General features: G+C 42.5%; 1 protein-coding gene across 4 annotated transcripts in view; it reads left to right on the forward strand.

Moving 5' to 3' along the window:
* The window catches only part of pard3bb (par-3 family cell polarity regulator beta b), a 192851-nt gene that overhangs the window by 91025 nt on the left and 78556 nt on the right, over window positions 1–23270 (forward strand). For 3 of the 4 annotated variants that reach the window (XM_058617671.1, XM_058617686.1, XM_058617662.1), the window contains exons 16-18: window positions 5567–5669; window positions 6860–7008; window positions 11100–11144. In XM_058617671.1, the coding sequence (XP_058473654.1) occupies window positions 5567–5669; window positions 6860–7008; window positions 11100–11144 (297 nt within the window). The remainder of the gene's footprint in view (window positions 1–5566; window positions 5670–6859; window positions 7009–11099; window positions 11145–23270) is intronic. The other variant, XM_058617678.1, reaches the window with a different exon arrangement.

Below are 23270 nucleotides of genomic sequence, written 5' to 3' on the forward strand. Positions count from 1 at the left end.
ACAGACAGATGAGACAAAAAACCTTCTAGGTTACTTAACACCTCTGAATTCCTCAAACGAGCAGCAGGCATTAAACCACTTTTCTCTGCCAACCCATCATCAGCAAGGTGGTACTTCTGAGGAGCAGCAGACGCAGACATCACAGGTGCAGCAGGAGTCGATGAAGGATTATTCTCTCTGGAAAAGTAACGTTTCAACATGTTTATGTGGCATACTCTGGACTTTCGTTTCCGATCAGGGGTCTGAACAACATAATCAGTATCACTGAGTTTTTTCTCCACCGTGTATGGACCTGAAAACCGAGACCGCAAGCTGGATCCAGGTAACGGAAGCAGCACCAGAACTTTTTCACCGGGTTGGAATACACGGACGACAGATTTTTTGTCATAACGACGTTTCATTTCAGATTGGCTTTGTGCCAAATTTTCACGAGCCAACTGACAAGCATGATTAAGACGCTCACGAAAAGAACTGACATAATCCAGCACATTATGCTCAGTTTTTGGCGATTCTGACAGCCACTTCTCTTTAAGGAGTCGAAGGGGACCACACACCGTATGGCCGAAAACTAAATCACAGGGACTGAAACCTAAGGACTCTTGTGGAGTTTCACGCACAGCGAATAACAGAAGAGGGAGGCCCTCATCCCACTCTTTGTTGGACTCGAGACAGTATTTGCGCAGCATGGATTTTAATGTTTGGTGGAACCTCTCCAGTGCACCTTGGGACTCTGGGTGGTAAGGACTTGATTTTACATGTTTAACTTTTAGTTCTTTCATTACCTGTGCAAACAATTTGGACATGAAATTTGTGCCTTGATCACTCTGTATAGTTTTAGGCAAACCAAATGTTGAAAAGAACTTAGTGAGAGCTTTCACAACTGGTTTTGCTCTTAACGAGCGCAGTGGAATTGCCTCAGGGTACCGCGTTGCGGCACACATCACCGTCAGAATATACTGATGTCCAGACTTGGTTTTTGGTAACGGACCTACACAATCTACCAACACTCGTTCGAACGGCTCCCCAAGCACTGGGATTGGATGCAGGGGGGCTGGACGAACAGGTTGGTTTGGCTTTCCTACCACCTGACATGTGTGACAGGTGCGACAATATTTTACCACTTCAGATTTTAATCCGGGCCAAAAGAAATTGCGCAACACACGGTGGTATGTCTTTTTTACACCAAGGTGGCCAGCTAAACTGGAGTCATGTGCCAGACTCAGAATTTGCGCACGATAATCTGTTGGCACAACCACCTGATTAACAACGTGTATTTTATTGGAGTTAGGACTCCACCGTCTCATCAATACACCGTTGTCCAAAAAAAACACACAAGATTGGCGATCTTCCTCGGCGGCTACGACAGAGGAGAGACACAAAGTTAGAGACGGATCATTTCTCTGCGCATCAATCAACATTTTTCTTGTCACTTTTAAACTTAGGTCTGTGTCAGCAGGAGAGTAATCAGACTCAGAGACACATTTTACTACATCACACTCAGTAGTAGGGGACACAGAAAAGGAGGACTCACTCTCATCTAATGTAGCCATAAATGACTCAGACAAATCTACAACTTCACCCAATTTACGAGCTTGTGCGCGTGTAATTGCGCACACAGGGAACACATTTGACACAGGCACAGCAGAATCAGAGGCGGGGCAGCAGGCAGACGCAACCGAAATGGGATCATTAATGACTTCGGGAAGAGGAAACACATTTCCTCCGGCCAAATCATTACCCAAAATAAACGAAATGCCATCGATCGGAAAACGTGGGAGCACGGCAACTTTCACATGTCCCGACACGAGCGGTGAATGCAAGTGGATCATGTGAAGTGGGGCGTTAAGTTCGCTCATTTTGATTCCCCACACTAGCAAATCAGAAAAACACGAAGTCTTATTTGAAAGCGGCAGGACACTTGTCAGCATGAATGAATGATACGCGGCTGTATCACGGAGAATTGTCACCGGTACTTTATCAGATTCCTCGCCGGTTAAGGAAACAAACCCGAGTGAAACAAACGGCTTGAAACGAGGGTCAATGTCTGCGAATATTTCTGGTTTAGGTAAAGGCTCAGCGTGACGTACAGGAGGGGACGCGGTGTTAATAAACCCCACCCCTGTTGGAGCTTTACCATATTTATATTGTCCTTTTTTTCTAAGAGCCGGACAGACAGCGATCAAATGACCTGACTCATGGCAGTAAAAACACTCGCGGCTCTCACCCGCAGCTGGTGAGGGGCTTTTACGTATCAGCCTTGGAGATCGGTGTCTGCGCTCAGGCACTACATTAGAAGCGCGAGGTGCCGTCGGCATAGAAAAAACGCTTTTGTGTGTCAGAAGGAATTCATCAGCCAGTACAGCTGCTTTGGTTACCGACGCAACTTTTTGTTCATTTAAATAAACGACAATTCGTTCTGGCAAACACTTTTTAAACTCCTCGAGCAAAATAAGCTCTCTCATTTCCGCCACAGATTTGACATTACACGCCTGGCACCATTTGTCAAACAAAACGCTCTTGTCACGCACAAACTCAACGTACGTCTGGTTGGCAGTTTTTTCACCATTTCTAAATTTTTGCCGATAAGCTTCTGGGACAAGCTCATAAGCCTGCAACACAGTCTTTTTTAATTTATCATAATCCAGACTATCCTCAATGGACAGACTGGCACAGACCTCCTGGGCCTTCCCCACTAATTTACACTGGAGGAGAAGTGACCAGAACTCTTTGGGCCAACTAAGGGCGGCAGCTATCCGCTCGAAAGCGCTAAAGTACGAGTCCACCTCAGACTCACGAAACGGAGGGACTAAAGCAATGTGCTTACTAATATCAAAAACAGGTGCAGAAACAGAGCTACGGCCAAAAGGAGACACCGGGGTGGAGGCTACAGGGGCTCCTTTCTCCAGCTCAAGCACCCTGATGCGCAGATGCATGGCTTGCACCTCTAGCTGCTTGTTTCTGTTCTCAACCTCCTTTATTTGGAGGGCTATGCGGAGATCCTCTGTGGTCATGCCACCTCCCATCAGAGAATCTGTGACCGGCCCAGGCTCCACACCAGAAGCGAGCATGGCAGCAACCTCCGCCGCTTTCACGTCCGCCTCCAGTGCGTCACCTGCCGCGTCACCCGCAGCAGCGTCAGTCGCATCAACAGCCGGTCTAGGTAGGACGCCCTGCTCCACTAACTTTGACCACAGCAACTGCTTGAGCTCTGCTTTCTTGATGCTGTAAGGCACATGCACATCATAACAACTTGCCACAATCAACAAGTCTGCTTTCTTACATTTTTCCAATTTTGCCAAAGATGGACTGATCACAAACTCATCTAGGGAAAATTCCATAATTCCCCCCACACACCAAAAAATTACCGCCAACCAGAAGAACAAACAAATTACTCACCGAATCTATTCGAAAAAAACAAGCGAGACAAGAAAACGGACGAGCCCCCAATCATGTTACGCCCCAGTCTAGGGGGCCTGGGACATAACCTGATAAGGCCTCATCTTCCCCAAGTCCCAAGTGACCACAAACGATTTTTAGTGTCGTATTTACAAAAAGAATGATTTATTTACAAAAAGATGAATTATTCCAAAATGGTGTAACTAAGGTCTAGGCTTCAGGGTGGACTAAGGCCAAAACAACAAACAAAAAGGTCCCTGTCTAGAAAACAATAAATCTTACCTAATCAACCCGAACAAACCAAATAACAGGAACTTACCTCCCTAACTACTTAAACAGGAGAAAACGCTGTAACAAAAATGGCAGTCCACCCCTACTGTTTGCAAAACTAGTAAACGATACAACAAGACAAAACTATGGTGGAAGTGTGGCCTGTTGGGAGATGAGGAGGATGAGGAAGTGTCTGTGCTGCCGTCTGCCATGCTGCGCCATTGCCCCCCCATCGTCCACCATCTTGGCTCCTTATATACCAGGTGGTAATCAAGTGCAGCCAATCGAGCGGCAGGGCCCAAAACAGTCCACCAATCCTGGCACGGCTAGGACACACAGCAATTTCCCTAGGAGATTGACAGAAAAGAAACACAGGGCACACACACACACAGCACCATAACGACGACAGTCGTAACAGATTGTTAAGTCTTTTTAACTTGATCTGCAGTTCGGCATCGTTCGGCTTGATTCTTGTGTCGGACGTCTCTTCCTATGACGGCCTATCAGTGGCCGTGCCGTTTCGTGCCGTTTCCGTGCAAGTGTTTGTGTTTTCTTCAAATCGTCTGTTCTATAGTTCAGTATAATTGAATGCCCTTAATGTTTAATTCAAAAAGCAAAAAATTACATTCATGAAAAACAATATAAATTGGAATACATGCGATCAAATCACCAATGATTATAAAAATAACATAATTTGCCTAAGTAGTTGAATTGTTGAACCAGCCACCAACTAAAATCTGTGGTATTAATGGTATTGTCTGCCTTAACTAGCACCAGTCTAGGGAACACAGAGCCTAAGAGTGCATTTCAGTTTAAGGACATGCATTGAAGTATCGTCTTGGGAACTTTCTTTCACACAAATTTAAGAAAACAAAACTTTTGAGAAGATACTGAGAAATGAGACTGATAGTTTTTCACGCATGCAATTCCTGATAAGTTGTTTCCGTTTTCGAGAGGAAGTGGAAAGGGTGGAGACACATCGCAGACAAACACAGACAACAGGAAGAAAAAGTTAAGTGCAAGGGAAGAAGATTCATATATCTGCTATTGGAGCAAACTGCTATTGATCTATCATCTGCGCCGCAAATGCCTTTTTCACTTCAAATAGTGGGAGTCAGTGAGAGCAGATTTGTGTGTGTGTGTGTGTGTGTGTGTGAGGTGAAAGAAGAATGTGTTTTTGACAGTTCAGCTGATTAAGGTGCTTGGCTGTGAGGAGGGAGGAAGTTTAGAGGAGGGAGGCTGAAAACTGAGTGGAAGATAAAATGATTTATGAGAGATCTGAAAGCAGAGATAAATGACAGGCAAAATATCAGAAGATTGCAAGAATGGGAGCAGAAGATAAATAAAGCAGGTGATTAGTGTGGATAGAGTGTGAGCGGGAGAGACGGAGAGATGGAGATGAGAGGAAGTGATATCTTCAGACGCCGTCGTCTCTTTTTCCCCCCTTACAGCTCCACACATGTGCAGCTGCAAGCACATAAAGGACACACTGTGAGGATTGTGCAATATCGCCGGTATGTGTTGTGTGGCAGCGACACTCTCCGAGAAGTGATGACTGTATGTAAATTGCACCGGGTAGTCATGAAGTGCATGAAGTTGTCATAAACTCGTTTATCAAGCCGACTCGGGGCCCATCTCTGCTCTACATCTGCAGGAGCTGCTGCAGATGTAGAGCAGCTGCATTTGTTGTGTGCTTTTCATTCTCTTCTTCCTCACGTCGTTCACTTTGTCTACTTTTTACCGTGAAGACCCTTTATACGAGAATGTTTCTCCATTCTGTCTCTAATGGCTTGTTATTGAACATCAGTTTAAAATGGGTTGATGTTAACAGTTGAACAGACGAGGGCTTTGAGTTTTGTCCTGAATGTTGATCGCTGTTTTCTGTCCTCTTTCCTTCCAGTGACCAATGGGAGTTATTCTCACATGGATGAGGAAGATGACGGGGAGCTGTACGGGCACGAGGAGTTCAACAGCTCTGCCCAACACTCCTACTTACAGGAGAGGTTTGTGTTTGTGTACATGTGTATGTTGCAAAGTTGCCCTACATCAGGGATGTCCAAACTTGTTTTTAACAAAGGCCAGATTTGACAATGTGAAGATTTCTGGTTGATTTTTTTTTTTTTTTTTCACTATAAGTAGCTTACAAACGCACGGTTTTATAATAATTTTATTTTAATTGTCACAATTTTGAATGGCAATGTAAACAAATCTAAGCCACGTAGGAGTGAAAAAAGGTGCCTTTCCATCACATCTGTACAGTAGGGCCACATGTAAAAAAAAAAACAACCAAAAAAAAACACGGTATGAATTCTGAGATTAAAGTCAGAATTCTGAGATTAAAGTCAGAATTCTGAGATTAAAGTGGGAATACTGAGATTGAAGTCAGAATTCTGACTTTTTTCGGGCCACAAAATTAAAGAAAGAAAGAAAAAAAAATGAAAAGTGAATAAAACGGCATGAATTCTGAGATTGAAGTCAGAATTCTGACTTTTTCTCTCATAATTCGGACTTTAATCTCATAATTCATTCTGGGGTTTTTTCTTTCTTTGTTCATTTCTTTAATTTTAATTTTATTTTTTTTTATTTCACATGTGGCCCTAATACTCCTCCGTACATCTGGAGTCAGATGACATAATAACATAATAAAAGATGAATGCATGTTATCTGTCTCACCAGATGAGCTAATGGGGATGACACGTGACTGAAGCCCAGTTTCTGTTTGACTCCGTCGCGGGCCATAAATAAGACATTAAAAAACCCAAGCTGCGGTGATTGGCCCTAACCCTAACCCGCAGGCTGGGCTTTGGACATGCCTGCCCTACAGTACATAGTTATTTAGAAATGGATGATAATATACCAGAGAAATGATGACTCATCATTTACCATTCTGTGTTTGAATGCTGTTTGTGTAAATGTTGGTGTCATAAATCTAAGTTTATAATGCATGTTTTGGTTTGTCAGTCATAGTTTACAGGATCATGGCACAGTGACAGTTTATGAGCATTAAGAAGGAAAACAAATCTACAGCGGCATAATTATACTAGAGAAATTAGAAGAAGCACAAATAGAAAACAGTAACTCTTTAGTTCCCTACTCAATATTGCATATAAAGAAAACTCAAAGTGCTGTGTTCCTTTGCAGACAACACATTCATGTAATATAATATATCTGTATCATATGTCATTTGTTCCAGAGAAAACACTCATATCTCCAGGACAGCTCAGCCACAGTCTCCGAGCCAGAACCACAACCAGAACCAGAACCAGAGCCAACGTCAGTTCCAGCACGTGAAGGCCTCAAAGAGCATGGACCTGGGTACGACTCAGAATCAGCAGCACACTGGTGGGGTGATTTTTTCTTTGTCTGTTTATCTGCTCTGCATGGTGGCTGCATGGAGCTTGTCCGCACACATTTATTTAAATGTATGTGCTGATGCATGACTGCTGCACCAATGGCATGCACCGAAGGTGAAGCCACGTGTAGACGGACAGAACCCTCTGCACACAGCTGCACGTGAAGGTGGAGCACCACATAGGCCTGCCGCATGTTTTTTTGCAAATACTATTTGTGTGTATAATTTACTGCGTATTGGTTTGAAATTGGGGATGAAGATCGACACTCGTCTTAATCACCTCACATTGATCTTTTACGCCAGCTTCAGCCTTTCCACACGTTTATTTTACATGTTACACACATATGAAATTGTTTGATTCAATTGCTCATATTTTATTTCGACGCCTTGTTTTGATGCGTACACACGCTTCAGTGGGGACCAAAGCAGTTGACTGTAAGTGTAAAACATCAGTGTTTATGCAGAATATACACGCAAATGCTTCGGTATCAAACCGTTTGTTTAATAAACATGCAGAGAGGCGATATTTACACCGTTTTAGTGGCAGTGTAACAGCATACTGTGCTCAAACAGCACTGGTTCAGTCCTCTCTCTCTACCTCACAGCAGGAGGCTGCGCTTCATTCTTTTCTGCTTTTCTCTCTAAACGCCAGTCATTATTATTATTATTATCATCATCATCATCATCATCATCCTTTATTTTACGAACAGTGAACAAGGTGTACTGTGCAGCTCTGTTGTCTCGGCAAATGCAAGTATCCGATCAGGGCCGGTCATGGGCAGATACTCAATAGTAAAAAGACTGGATTGGGATTGGGGGCCAAAACAAAGCTGATTGGGACATACCAACATTGAATTGTTGGTATAATTGAAAAACACATTATTTATCAACCTACAGTTACAAAGCCAACCTCTTTATTCCATTTATGAGTTTTAACACCTGAAAAAAAGTCAAATGAGTCACAGGATTGTCAATCAGACTCTTTGTGGACTGTGTGTGTTTCTTTTTTATGCAAAACAAGTTCAGAAAGGCCACTTTGTGCGGCCGATGGGATCCCGATCTCCCCGGTCATCTCCGTCACCTGTGGCTCTCTCATAAGTGATATTCGGACGCGGCGGCTCGGTGACATTTTCGCCGATTGCTCAGAAGTCCGCTTTAGAAAGTTGTGTGTGTGTGTGTGTGTGTGTGTCGTTTATGTCAACAGTGACAGTGGCTGCAGAAGCAACAACAAAAGCTTATTGTTTCAAATGTCATTTTCCTCAGTCCTCCTCCTTAAGCTGGCTCCACCACTGCCAGCTGTGTGCTGGTGTGTGAGTGTGAGAGAGAGACAAAAGAGCAGGAGACTATTTTGAATAACGTGTACATCCCTGACTGTTAGACTGGCAGACTGTATATCACGGTGCATCACCTCCTTTTGTATTTGAACGCACTCGGTCTATCAAACAGTGTGCCTTATTTGAATTTAATTGGTCAGATGGCGCGACATGTTAACCATCACGCATCTGGAATAACAGCTTATTAACAGTAGGGTTTTGTTTCCTACCCATTTTCTAACTACATTTTTATTCTTTTACACTATCCGAGACGTCGCTACATCCTAGCATTGTTTCTGCGTTGTTTACGATTAATAAGATGATTTGGGACAGAGTGCTGTACCAGAAAACCTGCTTGTGCTATATTAATTAATTCATTAATTAGAGCTGCAACTAACGATTATTTTCATAATCGATTAATCTGTCGATTACTTTCTCGATTAATCGATTAATCGTTTGGTCCATAAAATATCAGAAAACCTTAACATTTTTTCGTCAAACCTGGAATGATGTTCTCAAATGTCTTGTTTTGTCCACAAACCAAAATGATTCACTTTTAATGATTTCTGTGTTATCCAGAGCAAAGAAATTAAGAAAATATTCACATTTAAGAAGCTTAAACAATCGTAAATCTTGTTTTAATCAGGAAAAAAGCTACAAATCAATTATCAAAATAGTTGTCGATTAATTTAGTAATCGATTAATAATCGATTCATCGATTAATCGTTTCAGCTCTATCATTAATGAATTCATTGTCTACTGCTTTATCCTCCACATGAGGGTCGTGGGGAGCTGCTAGAGCAGCTGTAGCCTGGGTACACCCTGGACAGGTCACCAGTGCTAACCATGTGGCCTCGAGCTGCAATCGGGCCTTAAAAGTTAGGCCCGACGAGGCCCGAGCCCGACAGAAGTAAATTTTGACTGACAGCTGACACTATTCAAATATGTCGTACGCACACGGAGTGGGTTCAACTCCGGAGAGCTCTGGGACTCGACTCTCCACATCTGGTGCACCTGCATGCACACGTACGGCATTCCCGTCTGAGTGTGACAACATTCTCACCTGGTTCAATTGTGGCCAGAGGAATGTTGCGATCTTGAATGTGGACGTCCTGTATTATCACTTTTATGCCGTTTGCGCACAACAGCTTGCTGAGGGGAGTCCGGGGCGTTGGGCTGACGGTGGTGTTTCAGTTTCTCACACCAGAGATGCACACACGATTAAGTGTTGGATACCCGGTGTGTCCTCACGCTAATCGCAGCGCGTCACCTGACCGCTCATTTACGAGCCGGTGTAAAATGATAGAAATTAGGCAAAGATCTTCAGCTCTAATGTGTCCCGCTTGCTCAAAAGTGATTGCTAATATTACACGTGTGCTAAAAGAGGTCGTGTATAATGTTCCACATTGTGACGGAACAGTGTGAATGTTTTAGAGACGACATTGTAATGTAGACACTATGTTGTGTTGTCATTGTTAGAGCACTTGCTTTGTGTTACTGCCGCTGTACTTTTAGTGCAGCAGTGCAGAATTATAATTACTGTCATTTTGCACAGGGAACCTAATTTTATTAGTCCATTTTTAGTCCTGTTTAGCTAAAAGTCTACATTGTGTGTTTAAGTTAGTGTAAAAAAAAAGCATTTATTTGTTGCGTCAGTCACATAAGTGCATTTTTATTTTATTTTCCCTGATTGAATTTTCCACCCCAACTCAATTAGGGCCGCAAATAATTAAAATAAGATTAGAAAATCGGTTTTGAATAATGGACTGCCTGCCCTGGTTCTCACTGTCCTCCTCTGCCACTGTCGGAGCTTGTCCTCCTCCTCCTCCTCCTCCTCGTCATCCTTAACCTCCGGTTTGCTCGTTGTGAAAAGAAAATACACAGAGAAACATCACATTTGCGACTCAGCTGAATATTACACATGGTAGGTTGTTCTGTAATCACACAATGATATTATTTGTTGAGGAACATTTGAGATTTGGCGTTAAATATGTCTGCAAATGTTCCTTTCTGAGGCTCTTAACTCTGGTGCTTCTCAAACGTGGCATCCACAGATTTGCTGAAGTAGGCACACACACACACACACACAGATCCACTAACTATTGGGCTGCTGAAGCAGTCATATTGATTCACTGCAGACACATGCCATCAGACACACACACACACACACACACACACACAGTGCTAAAATTACACTACAGGCTTGGTTTTCATTAGAAAAAGCATTTGCTCTGAGAAGCCATGTTACTGTTTGGTTTCTGTGGTCTGTGTGTGCGTGTGTGTGTGTGTGTGTGTGTGTGTATTTGGCAGTGCGCTTACCAGTCAATGTGTTACCAATTGGCACTGGGCTTCTGTGTAGGAATGAGTGAGGAAAAAAAAAAAGGAATGGATGGAGGTAGAAAGTGGAAGGAAGAGTAAAAACAATCCAAGGAGACAAAGACGAGGAAGAGCTCTTCAGGTTGGGATAGGTATATAAATATAGAGCAAAAATAAAAACGTGGAAGGACAGGTGCGAGGGTTAAGGGCAGGAGCTGAAGTCATGGAGGTTTTAAAGGGTAAATGACAAATTAAAGGAAAGGAATGGGAGGAAGGGAAATGACTTCAGTGACGGTGAAGCTAAATTTCACATCACAGGGAAAAGATCAGCTTTTAAAGTGAGACGGAAAGAACGATGGCGTGATAGAGAGTGACGGAGGGAGTCGAAGGAAGCGAGTAGTGAATACAGTTAAACATGTACGCACATTAACATGTGTTCCTTTTTGTTTCAGTGGCAGACGAGAGCAACGTGGGATCCCTGGTTGGAAACATCGCAGGTGAGCCAAACATAAAGAAAACCCTCTGCATTTGAACGTGCAGAGAAACTGGAACACATAAAGCACATCATACACATTCTTGGGAATTGCCAAGTGTCAAAAAGTGTTATCTGATGCCGAGAAGAAACGGAGCGGAGAGCGGTGAAACTAAAAGTAAGAAATGGAGCAGAACAAAGCGGTCGGGATGAAAAGTGGTAAGCGAGAACACTTTAGTGACTGCCCGTTAACTGGGTCTCAATCACGGGTAACCTGACGATGACCTGTGCGCTGCGTGATGTGTTTGTTTCTAAGTGCGCACTTAGACTGATGAGTGGCTCGACTGACTTATGATTTTTCCGCAAAACTCAGGCCACTGTTCTGCCTTTTCTCTTCCCTGTGTACACTTGGCTCCTCTCCTGCCGTAATCCGCTTCATTTGGCTAAAGTGCAGATGAAAGTAAAGATTTGCGGGGGGGGGTGAATAGAAAGTGGAAGGACCAGGCCATGGTAAACATGTGAAAAGTTTGACGTCAGACTTTTCATCTTTCCTTGGCCTTGAAGTCTCCTCCGTTTCATTTATAGATGCTCGAAAAGTAAGAGCACTCTACTGCCGTCCTGTTGTCCACTTGACTCCTGTCCAGACTTCTCTCACATTCTGCATTGCCTCACTTTCAAACATGGTGCTATTCACTTTTTATGTATAACCACTGTAGCCACACCAAATGATGGTATGTGAAAACACTATTAGGCGCATAATAAACCCAAAATAAAAATTTTCTTCTTCTTCTTTCTTCAAACAAATCTTCCCATATCATCACTAGATTTGTCACTACATTACATTTTTAGAAAACGCACAATGTGAACTCATTTTCAGTATTCATTTACTGAAAATAACAAGGCTTCTGCCTGTATCTTTTTGACGAGCAGTGTTCTTTACATGATTTAGTCATTATGGCAGACCTGTACAAGCCCTCTGTATTATGAAATGAAATGCAATCCATGTGTAGTTTTGCCAGCTTACTTAAAGAAAGCATAGGTCTCTGAATCTCTGATTTCAGGTCAAACAATCTTTCTATTAATCACGGCATCCAGTTTCAGCACCAGACAGCTTGTATTGGTAGCCCAGATCAGCTTGCTTCAGCCTCCTCTTTATAGATAATACAATGCAATAATAATGGTTTGTGTTCTGCGTTAATCTCACTCATAATAGCTCACAAAAAAAGCCATATGTGTTGTTTTTACTTCAAGAAATACACAATTACTCAGTGTTTTCCCTCTTATCTGTCACACGGAAGACAGTTCCACCACTATTTCAAAGTCTTTGTTCCTTCTTTTTTTGGAGGTCTCTCCCATTTCACCCCCCACAGCTCTCACCCAGAGCCAACGACAAGTACAACTTGTCTGTCCTCCTCCTCCTTCTCCTCCTCCTCAGCCAGAGTGTTGCCACAGAGCCCACCCCAGGATTTCTTTGATAAATTCTCCGTCACACAAAACAGCTCCTTCTATTTGGCAATTTTGTAGGGGACGCAACGGTGTTGTCAATTCAACGATCGCGCAAGAACAAGCCCGCCTCGGTGGACCCGAGAATGTAGTATCAAACAATAGTTCTTAGGGGCACAGTGGAGCAGAACAGAGGGAAGTGAGTACTACAGAGACCACCTATGTGTGCCCTTCATCGCTTGTGCTGCGCTCGCATGCCTCTCTTGATCTAGTCGAGCAAAAATGGCAGATTCTGGTGTCAGTGCCAACAGAGAACAGAGCGTAGATGTAGGAGAGAGAGAGACGAGTACATGAAATTGTGGATGCTCCAGCAGCTTTTAAATCTGGCATGTGGAAGCATTTCATTTACCCATGATGGACAAACAAAAAAAAAAAAAACGCATGCAGACACTGCCAACCTGCTGAGAATATAAGTAATATATGAGAAGCCACTTGGAAAATCGTCAGCCCAGAGGATTTTAGGCCTTGTTTAGATTTGTAAGCATATCTGATCAGAATCTGATCTCCCCGGCCAGCAAGTGATCAGATCTGATCTGCGTGTGTCCATATTGATGTCGTCTAGTCTCGTCTTCCACATGGATTTCTATAGTTGGAGGCCGCGCCCCCGGAAAAACAAGTAGTCTAAACAAACTGGACAACCTGAGCAATCTGTGCCTGTTTCTGTCCCAAATGGTTATGAATATGTGGAGCTGCGGCACAAACTGTCCTCTGGTTGCAAGGAAGCGACAGAAAATGGAGGAGACTGCCGAGTCGTGCCACCTTTTGTGTGGCGATCACCGCTGGGATGGCAGTGGAGCATTGTCGTGTAGTGCAGGCAGACCAGGGATGCCTGGTGGAAGTGCAACTGTCTTACACTGTTTCGATGGTTTAACGCGCCTCCAATTAGCGACCGAGACATAAAAGACTGGTCCTTTCGAATTTGTGGTTTGAATCAGCTTTGGAGAAATGTCATTTGTTTTTTTTTAAGCTGTCCAGACTGCCAAAAAATTAAAACAGATACGATCTGGATATGCTTAAAAATCCAATTTGGGCTTCAGTCTAAACAAGACCTTAGAAGATTCAGAAGAAAAACAAGAGCCGGGCCAAAAGCTTAAATGAGTAGTTGAAAATCTAACTTCCCCATGACTGCTAAAGTTAGGAGTTCAAGACATGATAGAACGTGTCTGTGAATACATATCTAAGGACCTCTGCGGCCATTTTCTGTAGTGAACGTCAAATAATTCAGAAAGTAAGTAAAAGTAATGAAATATACTTTAGTCAAACACAATTACCTGTTCTCTACACAGAATCAGAAGCTATTCAGAGCTTTATTATGATCACAAAGAATGTATTGTAGATTATTCACAATATAAAAGTAAATAAATAATTACATATTGTAAACTGTACTATGGACTTATATGTGTATTATGTTGCGAGATAAGATTTTAATACTGTTTTGTGAGCGAATGAAAAGTTATTTTTAAATTTTCGCTTCCATTACTACACAAAAAAAAGAAAGAAAAAGAGCTTTGCTGCTTTTGTAGCTTGGCTGGAAGCCCTTGGCTGCCCTCATGCTCTCACCTTCTCATCTTCAGGAAGACTTCTGTGTTTCTCCGAAGTGACAGCTTAAGTTATATAGTCTTTGAATGCTGCCATTTGTTATAGACTGAGCACGCAGCTCTTACACCAATCTCGAGTGGAAAGAATAGTTAACAGTCAATTAGTCGTTGGCCTCTGCATTCGGTATTTAATGTGTCTCTTTTTAGGAGCAGGTGAGGCTTTGTGTGAAGAAAAATAAAGAGAAGCTCGACAGAACTCAAGCATCACACACACACACACACACCCTGGTTACACTTTCCTTTAGGTTTTCCAAAAAGAAAGAAAGACTGACTGTTTCTGTTTTTGTCATCGGTTTGTATTAGTGTCAAAATGTTTGTGGCTCCTTTGGCTGTCAGAAAACGGTGAAACAGAAAGCTCTTGCGTCATCTTTCTACTCACCTGAGGTGTTTAATGAAATCAGCCGTAACTGTCAGCGACTTTCTTTTTGGACTCCAGTGACTGCACGGCACATTTCCTCTCTCACTCAGTGACAGTGCACAAAGCCAGTTTGAGACATTGAGCTCATCATTTTCACCGAACAGCGCGACATAGTCATGGGTGTTTGTACGAGGAGGAGATTAGAGTTGATAATGAATTCACAGTTGATTAAAGGAATACTTCACCGATTTGCATTTAGCTTTCTATTACTAGAATAGGGCTAGTATTTTTGAAAAACTGTACTTCCCAACCTCAGTTTCCCCTGAGTTGAGAAATATCTTCATTCTTTTCTTTGCTACGTGCTCACCAGTGACATTTGGTCCTGTTAGCTTAACTGTTAGCAAAGATGGCGGACACTGTTTACATTCTGGGAATGAGGTCCCGCCTCCCAACGAGTGGGTTTAAAAAGTGCGGAATTAGCGTTGTAGTTTCAAGGCTCGGACCAAGACGCACTTATGTCTTTTTTTCTTGTGCTTCAGTGTCTATATTGTACATACAGCCCACAAAAACAGATTAGCTTAAAGGAATACTTCACCGATTAGCATGTAGCTTTGTATTACTAGAATAGTGGTAGTATTTTTGAAAAATTGTTCTCACTTGGTCCCAGGCTTGAAACTGCAGCGCTAATTCCGCACTTTTTAGCACAGTTTACATTCCCAGAATGTAAACCGCCATCCGCCATCTTTGCTAACAGTTACGCTAACAGGACCAAGTGTCACTGGTGGGCACGTAACAACAAAAAGAATGAAGATATTTCTCGACTCAGGGGAAACTGAGGTTGGGAAGCACAATTTTTCTAAAATACTGCCCCTATTCTAGTAAAACAAAGCTAAAGGCAAATCAGTGATATATTCCTTTAATTTACCACAAGCCAAAAGAACTTCAGAGTTATCTTTGGCCCTGATGCATTTTTTGCCCCTTTTCTTTAGTTGGTAATTCAGTCTTGATATGGAGGAATATGAGGTAAACTTGGTAAACGGGTGAATTTTCTCCTGTACGCTCACTATATCACGCTGCCCTTTAGACTATGGCTGTCTGGTTCATTGTTTTCATATTTCCCGTTTAAAAGACACACTGCAGATGAAAAATAGTCTTGTAATTCTGTTTTTATTGACTGAAATCTAAAGACAAAAGTTATCAGTAAGTCTTAAAACCAAGCACTAGCTTTAAGTGATACCTGAAATTTGTGAAAAGTGAAATGGATTTTTTCCCACTTTCCAATCTTGCCCTTTCTAGTTTTATGGATGTGAGGTGTTTTCTTTAACCCTGGTGTATTTCCAGCCTCTCAAATAAAACATAAACTAAAGCCTTTTTATACATTCACTCGACCTGTTGCTTGTCAACGTGTCTCCTGTTTTATAATGCCGAGAGAGTAGTTAAAGATTGTGTGCCCAGCCAGCACAATTTTGTTTTGCCAGCCTAGTTTTTATAACCTAAATGCTTCCAACAACCCTGCACAGGGATGTCGGCTGCATAGATTTTGAGTTTGAGAGAAAGAAATAGAGAGAGGGAGTTTGGGGTTGGGTCCGGGGGAAGCACAATGACTTCTGGGAACGCTGATTTCACTTCCAGCAATGGTCTTTCTCTCCACACCCCAAGAAACCACTGGGCAACCACACCACAAGAACACACACGCAAACTATTACCGTTTGGATGATGTTATGTTTAATGGAAAGTCTCCATCATCTTGTGGGGAAAAAAAATATTAACCTTGGATGATGTCACGACATATTACTTTTCAAAATCGGAGATGCAAAATGATGGAAATGGGAGATCAAATGAAAACTGCTCCACTGTGTGTGTGTGTGTGTGGATGTGTGTGTGTGTGGATGTGTGTGTCTTTGTGGTTAAACATGCCTCACGTGTCTGTGGTCGTATGGAGAGGAGAAAAAGGAGCCGCCATCATGGCAATAATAAATCAAATCATCTGTGGAAGAGGAAACATAAAATACAATGACAGAAAAGGTTACTTCAAATTAGCATCTGTGTAAATTATTGGCGGATGTGAAGATCATCACAGGGGGAGGAATAAAAAAGTAAAATCAGAACATATCAGCCTGTATCTTCATCCCTTTAAGAGTCTCTCCTTGAATGGCCTGAAACAGGACAGCAGAGTCAAACACACACACACACACATTAAAAGATTGCTGACAGGACATAAAATGAACGGTTGCAGCTGTGTTTCTTTCACCGTGTTTTCCTTTGGTGATTGGGACTGGATCTCGCTTTCTCTCCCTCTCTCCGTGAGTGCACGTGAGTGTGCACGCGTGTGTTTTTGTCCCTTTTGTAGATCCGCTGTCATCTGTAAGTTGTAATGCACCTGTGTAAATGGTAAACAGAGGCGTCATTTTGTTGAAATTGCACTTATTTTTCTCAAGAAATGTCATGTTTTTTGGAATATGTTACTACATTAGATGTAAAACAAAGAGAAAAATTGGTAGTTCTTGTTGTTTATACGTTATTATGCTATTATTTCACTGGTCAGGCCCACTGACCCCTGACTTTTTCGGGGGTTAAGATTTGGTTTTAGGGATAGGGTTAGAATTTGGTTTAGGTTAAGGTTAGGTTGAGGGTTAGGGTTAGACATTTTACTTGTTATTAAGGGACTACTGTAAGTCTAAGTGTGTCCTTACGCTACAAATGTGCAGACGTGTGTGTGTGTGTGTGTGTATGCCCTCAGTTATATATCATTGCATAAGTCCCAACACGTGCTTCTTCCAGATGTGTACAGGTATGTCTGTACTTGTGAGGACTTACTCGCGTTAATAACCACATCAAAGTAAAAATAACTTTGTGGCCAAAATGCTGTTCTACTTTTATTGTAGTTTTATTCCTCCATTCCACAACAGCGCTCTCTCTCTCATTCGTTCACGTTCCATCTTGCCAACGCCAGTCAGGCTTAGAGACTGACAAAACAGGCAGAGAGGCTTAGAACACAAGTGTGTGTGTTTGTCTGTCTGTGTATGTGTGTGTCTGGGGGCCAGTATGATGCTGAGGGAGACTGGTGCAGTCCATTGTCTGAATCTCTCCCTTGTGGAACTTTGACTTTGACAACAGCCACACACTGACAAGCTCTGCCAAACTGTGTCTTTAGAGAGCCACATCTCTCTTTATCCCCTTCTGTCTCCTCACTGTGATTGGTTCTTCATTTCTCTCTTCATATTCTTTCTGAGATTTTCATTTATTCTTTTTTTTCTTTTTTTTTCTTTTCCTCCATTGTTTGCCACTTTCCGTGGCTCTCGCAGACTTTGCCGTGGAATTAACCTGGGAGCCACCTTGTAAGGCTGATGTGGATTGAAGGATTAATTTGTCATAGGGAGAGCAGAACATCTTTGTGTGGGTGTGTTCACACATTTGAACGCCACTCAATGCCACCTCACATTAGCTCTTGACAACCATTCAAACAGTCAAACCGAGCATTCTCTGCTTTGTGTGTGGAAGTGCGTGTGCTTGATCTAAAATACCTTTTCCTTGAGTGTTATTTTTTTTTATCTGCCTCTGTGTTCTCTGTTAAACACTCACTGTGTGTACCTTTGGCTACCTCTCTGTGTATTGAATGGCCTTTGACCCACCTCCATATCCCCCCAGTCAGCCAATAAAGGTGAGCAGTAATCAGGAGATGGTCAGCGCTGTCGTTTCTCGCTGGTACAGCCCTTCATCTAAATCAGGCTCTGCACACTGATCATTGACATTTGCTGTAATGTACATTGAATAATGCTTGAGCGAGAGAGAGAGAGTGAAGCACTAAGAGATGGAAACCATTTGTCTCTCTCTCCTGAACCAAACGGTCACATTCCCCGTGATGGATTTGATCTGGTAGAGTTTTTGCTCGTCAGGGAAAACAAGGCTTGTCTATATGGTACGACGACGACCACCACTACTACTACTACTACTGCTGCTGCTGCTGCTGCTGCTGCTGCTACTACTACTACTGCTACTGCTACTACGACCACTACTAGTACTACTACTACCACTACTACTACTACTACTGCTATCACTACTACTACTACTACCACTACTACTACTACTGCTGCTACTCCTACTACTGCTACAACCACTACTACTGCTGCTACAACCACTACTACTGCTACTACTACTACGACCACAATTACTACTACTACTACCTCTTCTACTACCACCACCACTACTATTACTACTATCTTAACTACTACTACAACCACTACTACTGCTACTGCTGCTACTACTACTACAACCACTACTAGTGCTACTGCTGCTACTACTACTACGACCACTACTACTACTGCTACTACTACCTCTACTACTACTACTACTACTACAATTACTACTACTACCACCACCACTGCTAATACTATCTCTACTACTACTGTTACTACTACTACCTCTACTAGTACTACTACTATTACCACCACTACTACTACTCCTACCTCTACTACTACTACTACTACTACTACCTCTACTAGTACTACTACCACTACTACTACCTCTTCTGCTACTACTCTACTACTACTACTACCCTACTGCTACCTCTACTACTACTCTAATACTACTACTACTACTACTACTACTACATCTACTACTACTACTACTACTACCTCTACTAGTACTACTACCACTACTACTACCTCTTCTGCTACTACTCTACTACTACTACTACCCTACTGCTACCTCTACTACTACTCTAATACTACTACTACTACTACTACTACATCTACTACTACTACTACTACTACTACCCCACTACTGCACCATCTGACCTGACCTGAGTCCTGATATTGAAGATGATCTAATCCAAATTATAAAAACATAAAATACATTAAAAACATGCATAGACAACGACATCTCACCCTCAAAGTGCAGAACAACAGACTCACACTGTCCCAGTTGCAGAGGGACACAGGTGAGTCTTTAAGAGAGATTTAAAATGAGACGATGAAGAGGCCTGCCTCGTGTGTAATGGCAGTTTATTCCACAGTTTAGGGGCTGCAACTTCCAAAACCCGATCCCCTCAGACTTTAGGAAACCACTAAGAGCAGCTGATAAACTGATGTGAGCTGAGAGACGTATTCACACCACGTCACATGTTTGATGCCCCTTCATTTTAAGCTCCTCGGACAGCAAAAACCCTCACCTGGACCCTCATTACACCAAAATATAATATACAAGAAAATGTTACTTGCAAGAGTGAATGCCCCTCCTAAAAAAATCACTGCCTGGCCAAAAACAAGTCGCATACTCGAATATTTCTCTTGGTGCCTAGCGTACAAGCCTGTGGAGGCAGAGTGTCTGGAGCTGCTTCAGTTGGCCAGATCTAAGTTCAACAATGTTAAATGCCAGGATTCTTTGGGCTCAAATTGTAAAAAAAAAAAAAAGAATAATGAGTCATCATTTTCACACAGAGATTGTGGAGTCCAGACCCTAACCTCATTGAGAATCTTTATGGTGGGCTGGAAAAAAAACAACTTGACACTCTCTCACCGTCAATACAAGATCTTGGCAAAAACATTTTTTTATTTCTAACTTTGTGTGCGGGCCACACGGTTGGTGTAGTGGTTAGCACTCTTGCCTTTGTAGCAAGAAGACCCGCGTTGAAGACCCGAGACTCGGAACAAGGGCCTTTCTGCATGGAGTTTGCATGACCTCCCTGTGTGTGTGTGTGGGTTTTCTCCAGGTTTTCTCTGGGTTCTCCGGTTTCCTCCCACAGTCCAAAAACAGGCAATATGGGGATTAGGTAAATTGTGAGTGTGAGAGTAAAATGGTTCTTTGTCTCTATGTTGTCCCTGCGATGGACAGGACTGGCGAACTGTCCAGACAGCGCTCCCTTGCGACCCTTGTGTGGAGGGTAAAACTGTAGAAAATGGATGGACTTTGTGTGTCTGAATCAAGCTAAAGGGTTAGTTTGTCTATGCTGAAAAGAATGGTCTCATTGCTGTTTACAGTACAGCATGTCTTGCTTCAGCCGCTGTGTTTGGCAGAGAAATCTTTGGCTTGTGATATAGCTATATATGTATGTTTTTTCGCTAAAATCACTGGGGGAAACCTCGGTCCTGAAAAGCCTCTTCTCTGGGTACATGTTGATGTTGAAAAACTGAAAGCGGGAATTAAGTCACATCTCTTTATTGGTCTTCTTGCTGACTGTGCTGTTTGCGTTTGCTGCAGCCTGCTGCTAAGCCACAGCCGTGCTGTAATTTTGTCTTTGAAAGTAGCCCCATTGCCTCCCTGCCAACAAAATAGCCTTGGGGTAGCTTGGCACTCTCTGTCTCGTTGTGTTTTTTTTTTTTTATACCTTTTTTCTTACAAAGTCTTTTTTCTGTCTGCCTCTCATTGTCACTCCTGTGATCTTCTGTTCATTTCCATGCCTGCTCCCTTTGTGTCTCTTCCAGTACTATTCTCCCAGTGACTGTTTTTCTCTGCCAACACCCCCAACTACTTTGTTACTGTCTTGTCATCTCTTCTCTCTCTCTCTCTCCTGCTCTCTTTAAAAGCAGCTTAATTCTATCATCTTACAGTTGGACAGCAGTAATTACATTTATGACACAAATCCTGCTACTCGCAGCAAAATGCTTTGTGTGTCAGAGTGTTTGTGTGTATGCTTTAGTTTGTGGATGCGTGCCCATCACCCTGTGTGTGTGTGTGTGTGTGTGTGTGCGTACGTGCACTGTTCATTCCCTAATAACCTAGCCCAATCACACTAAGCTATTTTTTGACACGGTTAATCTCATCCCACCGTCCAAACCCTCTGCAGTCAGACACTTAGGATTCAGTGGTCACTGCCCATGAAAACGCCACCCCGCGCTCCCCTGTGCTCACTGACTTTTTAAACAGATTGCAGTCGTTCCTCAAACTTTGCAGATCTCCCCCGTGTGGAATGAAACTTCACTTGAGATTTTAGTTGCTAATGGCAAACATGGTTCCCTTGGAAGTTTCAGTGGTTTTAATAACAGATATTCAGTCAGGAACACCCGCATCATAATTAAAACATTTATTACAACAAATGGAAATACAGTTAGAGTTGCAGCTGATGGCTCCTCCATTCAGGAACCCCTCTGTAGAGCTCCGGACATCACGTGAGTGACACGCCCCCCAGGCAGGAGAAGTCGTTCCATAGACGTACATATATACAGTAGACAGCCCAAGAATCGGGCAATATGTCAGAAAACTCTGTTTTTGTCTTTGTTCCCATCGCTCCGTCTTCTTCTGCTCGCTGTGAGCTCGTTTCATAGCTGCGATTCACCTCCGCCTCTGATCTGGATCTGCAGGGATCCGGTAAAATGTTCCCGTTACCCTGTCTCTGACTGTTTTTGGCATCCCAGGGCACAACATCTATCCACCATCTTCACCTTTATGATGAAAACAGTCGGCAAAGACAAGAGTTTTCTGACATATTGCCTGATCTACTGTATGTGCTGTCTACTATATATGTCTATGGGAGGAACCATGTTGTTTCCTGACGGGGGGGGGGCGTGTTGGAAGCGTTACCTTGGTTGTGTGATGTCAGCGTCCAAAAGCTCTATACAAGAGTGAGCCCAAAGGTGGAGGATGGGGAGATGGCATCAAAGCTGAGGGGACATTAATGCAGCAAGAAATGAGTGAGGGAGTAGATTTATTTAAATAGATGGTCTTGGTGTGAGAGTGGCTGTGATTGGAACATGACTGATAGATTGTGTTCAGCTGGGCCGTGTGAATACATTGTTCTCCATGAACTAATGCAAGGCTTCATTAATACATCAAAAAATCCCTCATGATCCAGTCATGACTATTCATGTTCAGCATTGAGAACCCATTTTTTTTTTTTAAAAAAGGCCAACTATTGTGACCCACATCACAATCTAAATTGTGACGAGAACTCATTTTTGCATAATCCTAAACTAATTTACAGCTATATTGGTGAATTAATTTAAACTTCATTTAATGCATGTTCTCTAAAAACATACATGTACACTTTTAACTAAATTATTAGTAAAATTCTGTAGATTTGTCTGAGGACCCCAAAACATTTTCCTGCGATCCATCTGTGGGTCCCGACCCAGTCTTTGAAAATTGCTGATGTACAGTATTTGGTGGCTCTAATTCGGTGGATTAGTTATTGAAAATGACCAATATAATTATCTATATGTCTGTGTTTACGTCTTTAACCTTATGGCGGTACATAAAGTTGGTTATCAACTATTCTGCATCGTATTTATGTCTGGTATAATACCAGTGTAAGAACTGCTGAATAATCAAAACGTGTAGTTAGAGTTTTAAAAACTACATTTTTTTTTTTTTTTATTTGTTTTTCAGCTTTTCATTCATCAGGTGCCATCTACAGCAAATTACATTTATATCTAATTTGTACTAGCAATCTCAATTGTTTTTAGTGGGATTACCCACAAATCTGCAGTATTACCTGCTAACAGTCAATCCAGGCTTTATTCCATAGAGTCGAATCACTCAGGATATGGGACTTTTCTCGCTTCACTATGCATCCGTATGTCATGTGTCCATGTCCACGTACCTGCGGCTCTCTTGCATTATACATGTGCATACATTCTACGTGTTATTGCACAATGCATCTGTGTGTGTTTGGTTAATGGTTGTGAAAATGGACGTGGAAATCGGCCCTCTCATCTCCTATTGCTATGAGAAAACTCACCCACGAGCGCACGCACCC

The sequence above is a fragment of the Solea solea genome, chromosome 2, assembly GCF_958295425.1.
Source record: "Solea solea chromosome 2, fSolSol10.1, whole genome shotgun sequence".
Taxonomy (NCBI): Eukaryota; Metazoa; Chordata; class Actinopteri; order Pleuronectiformes; family Soleidae; genus Solea; species Solea solea.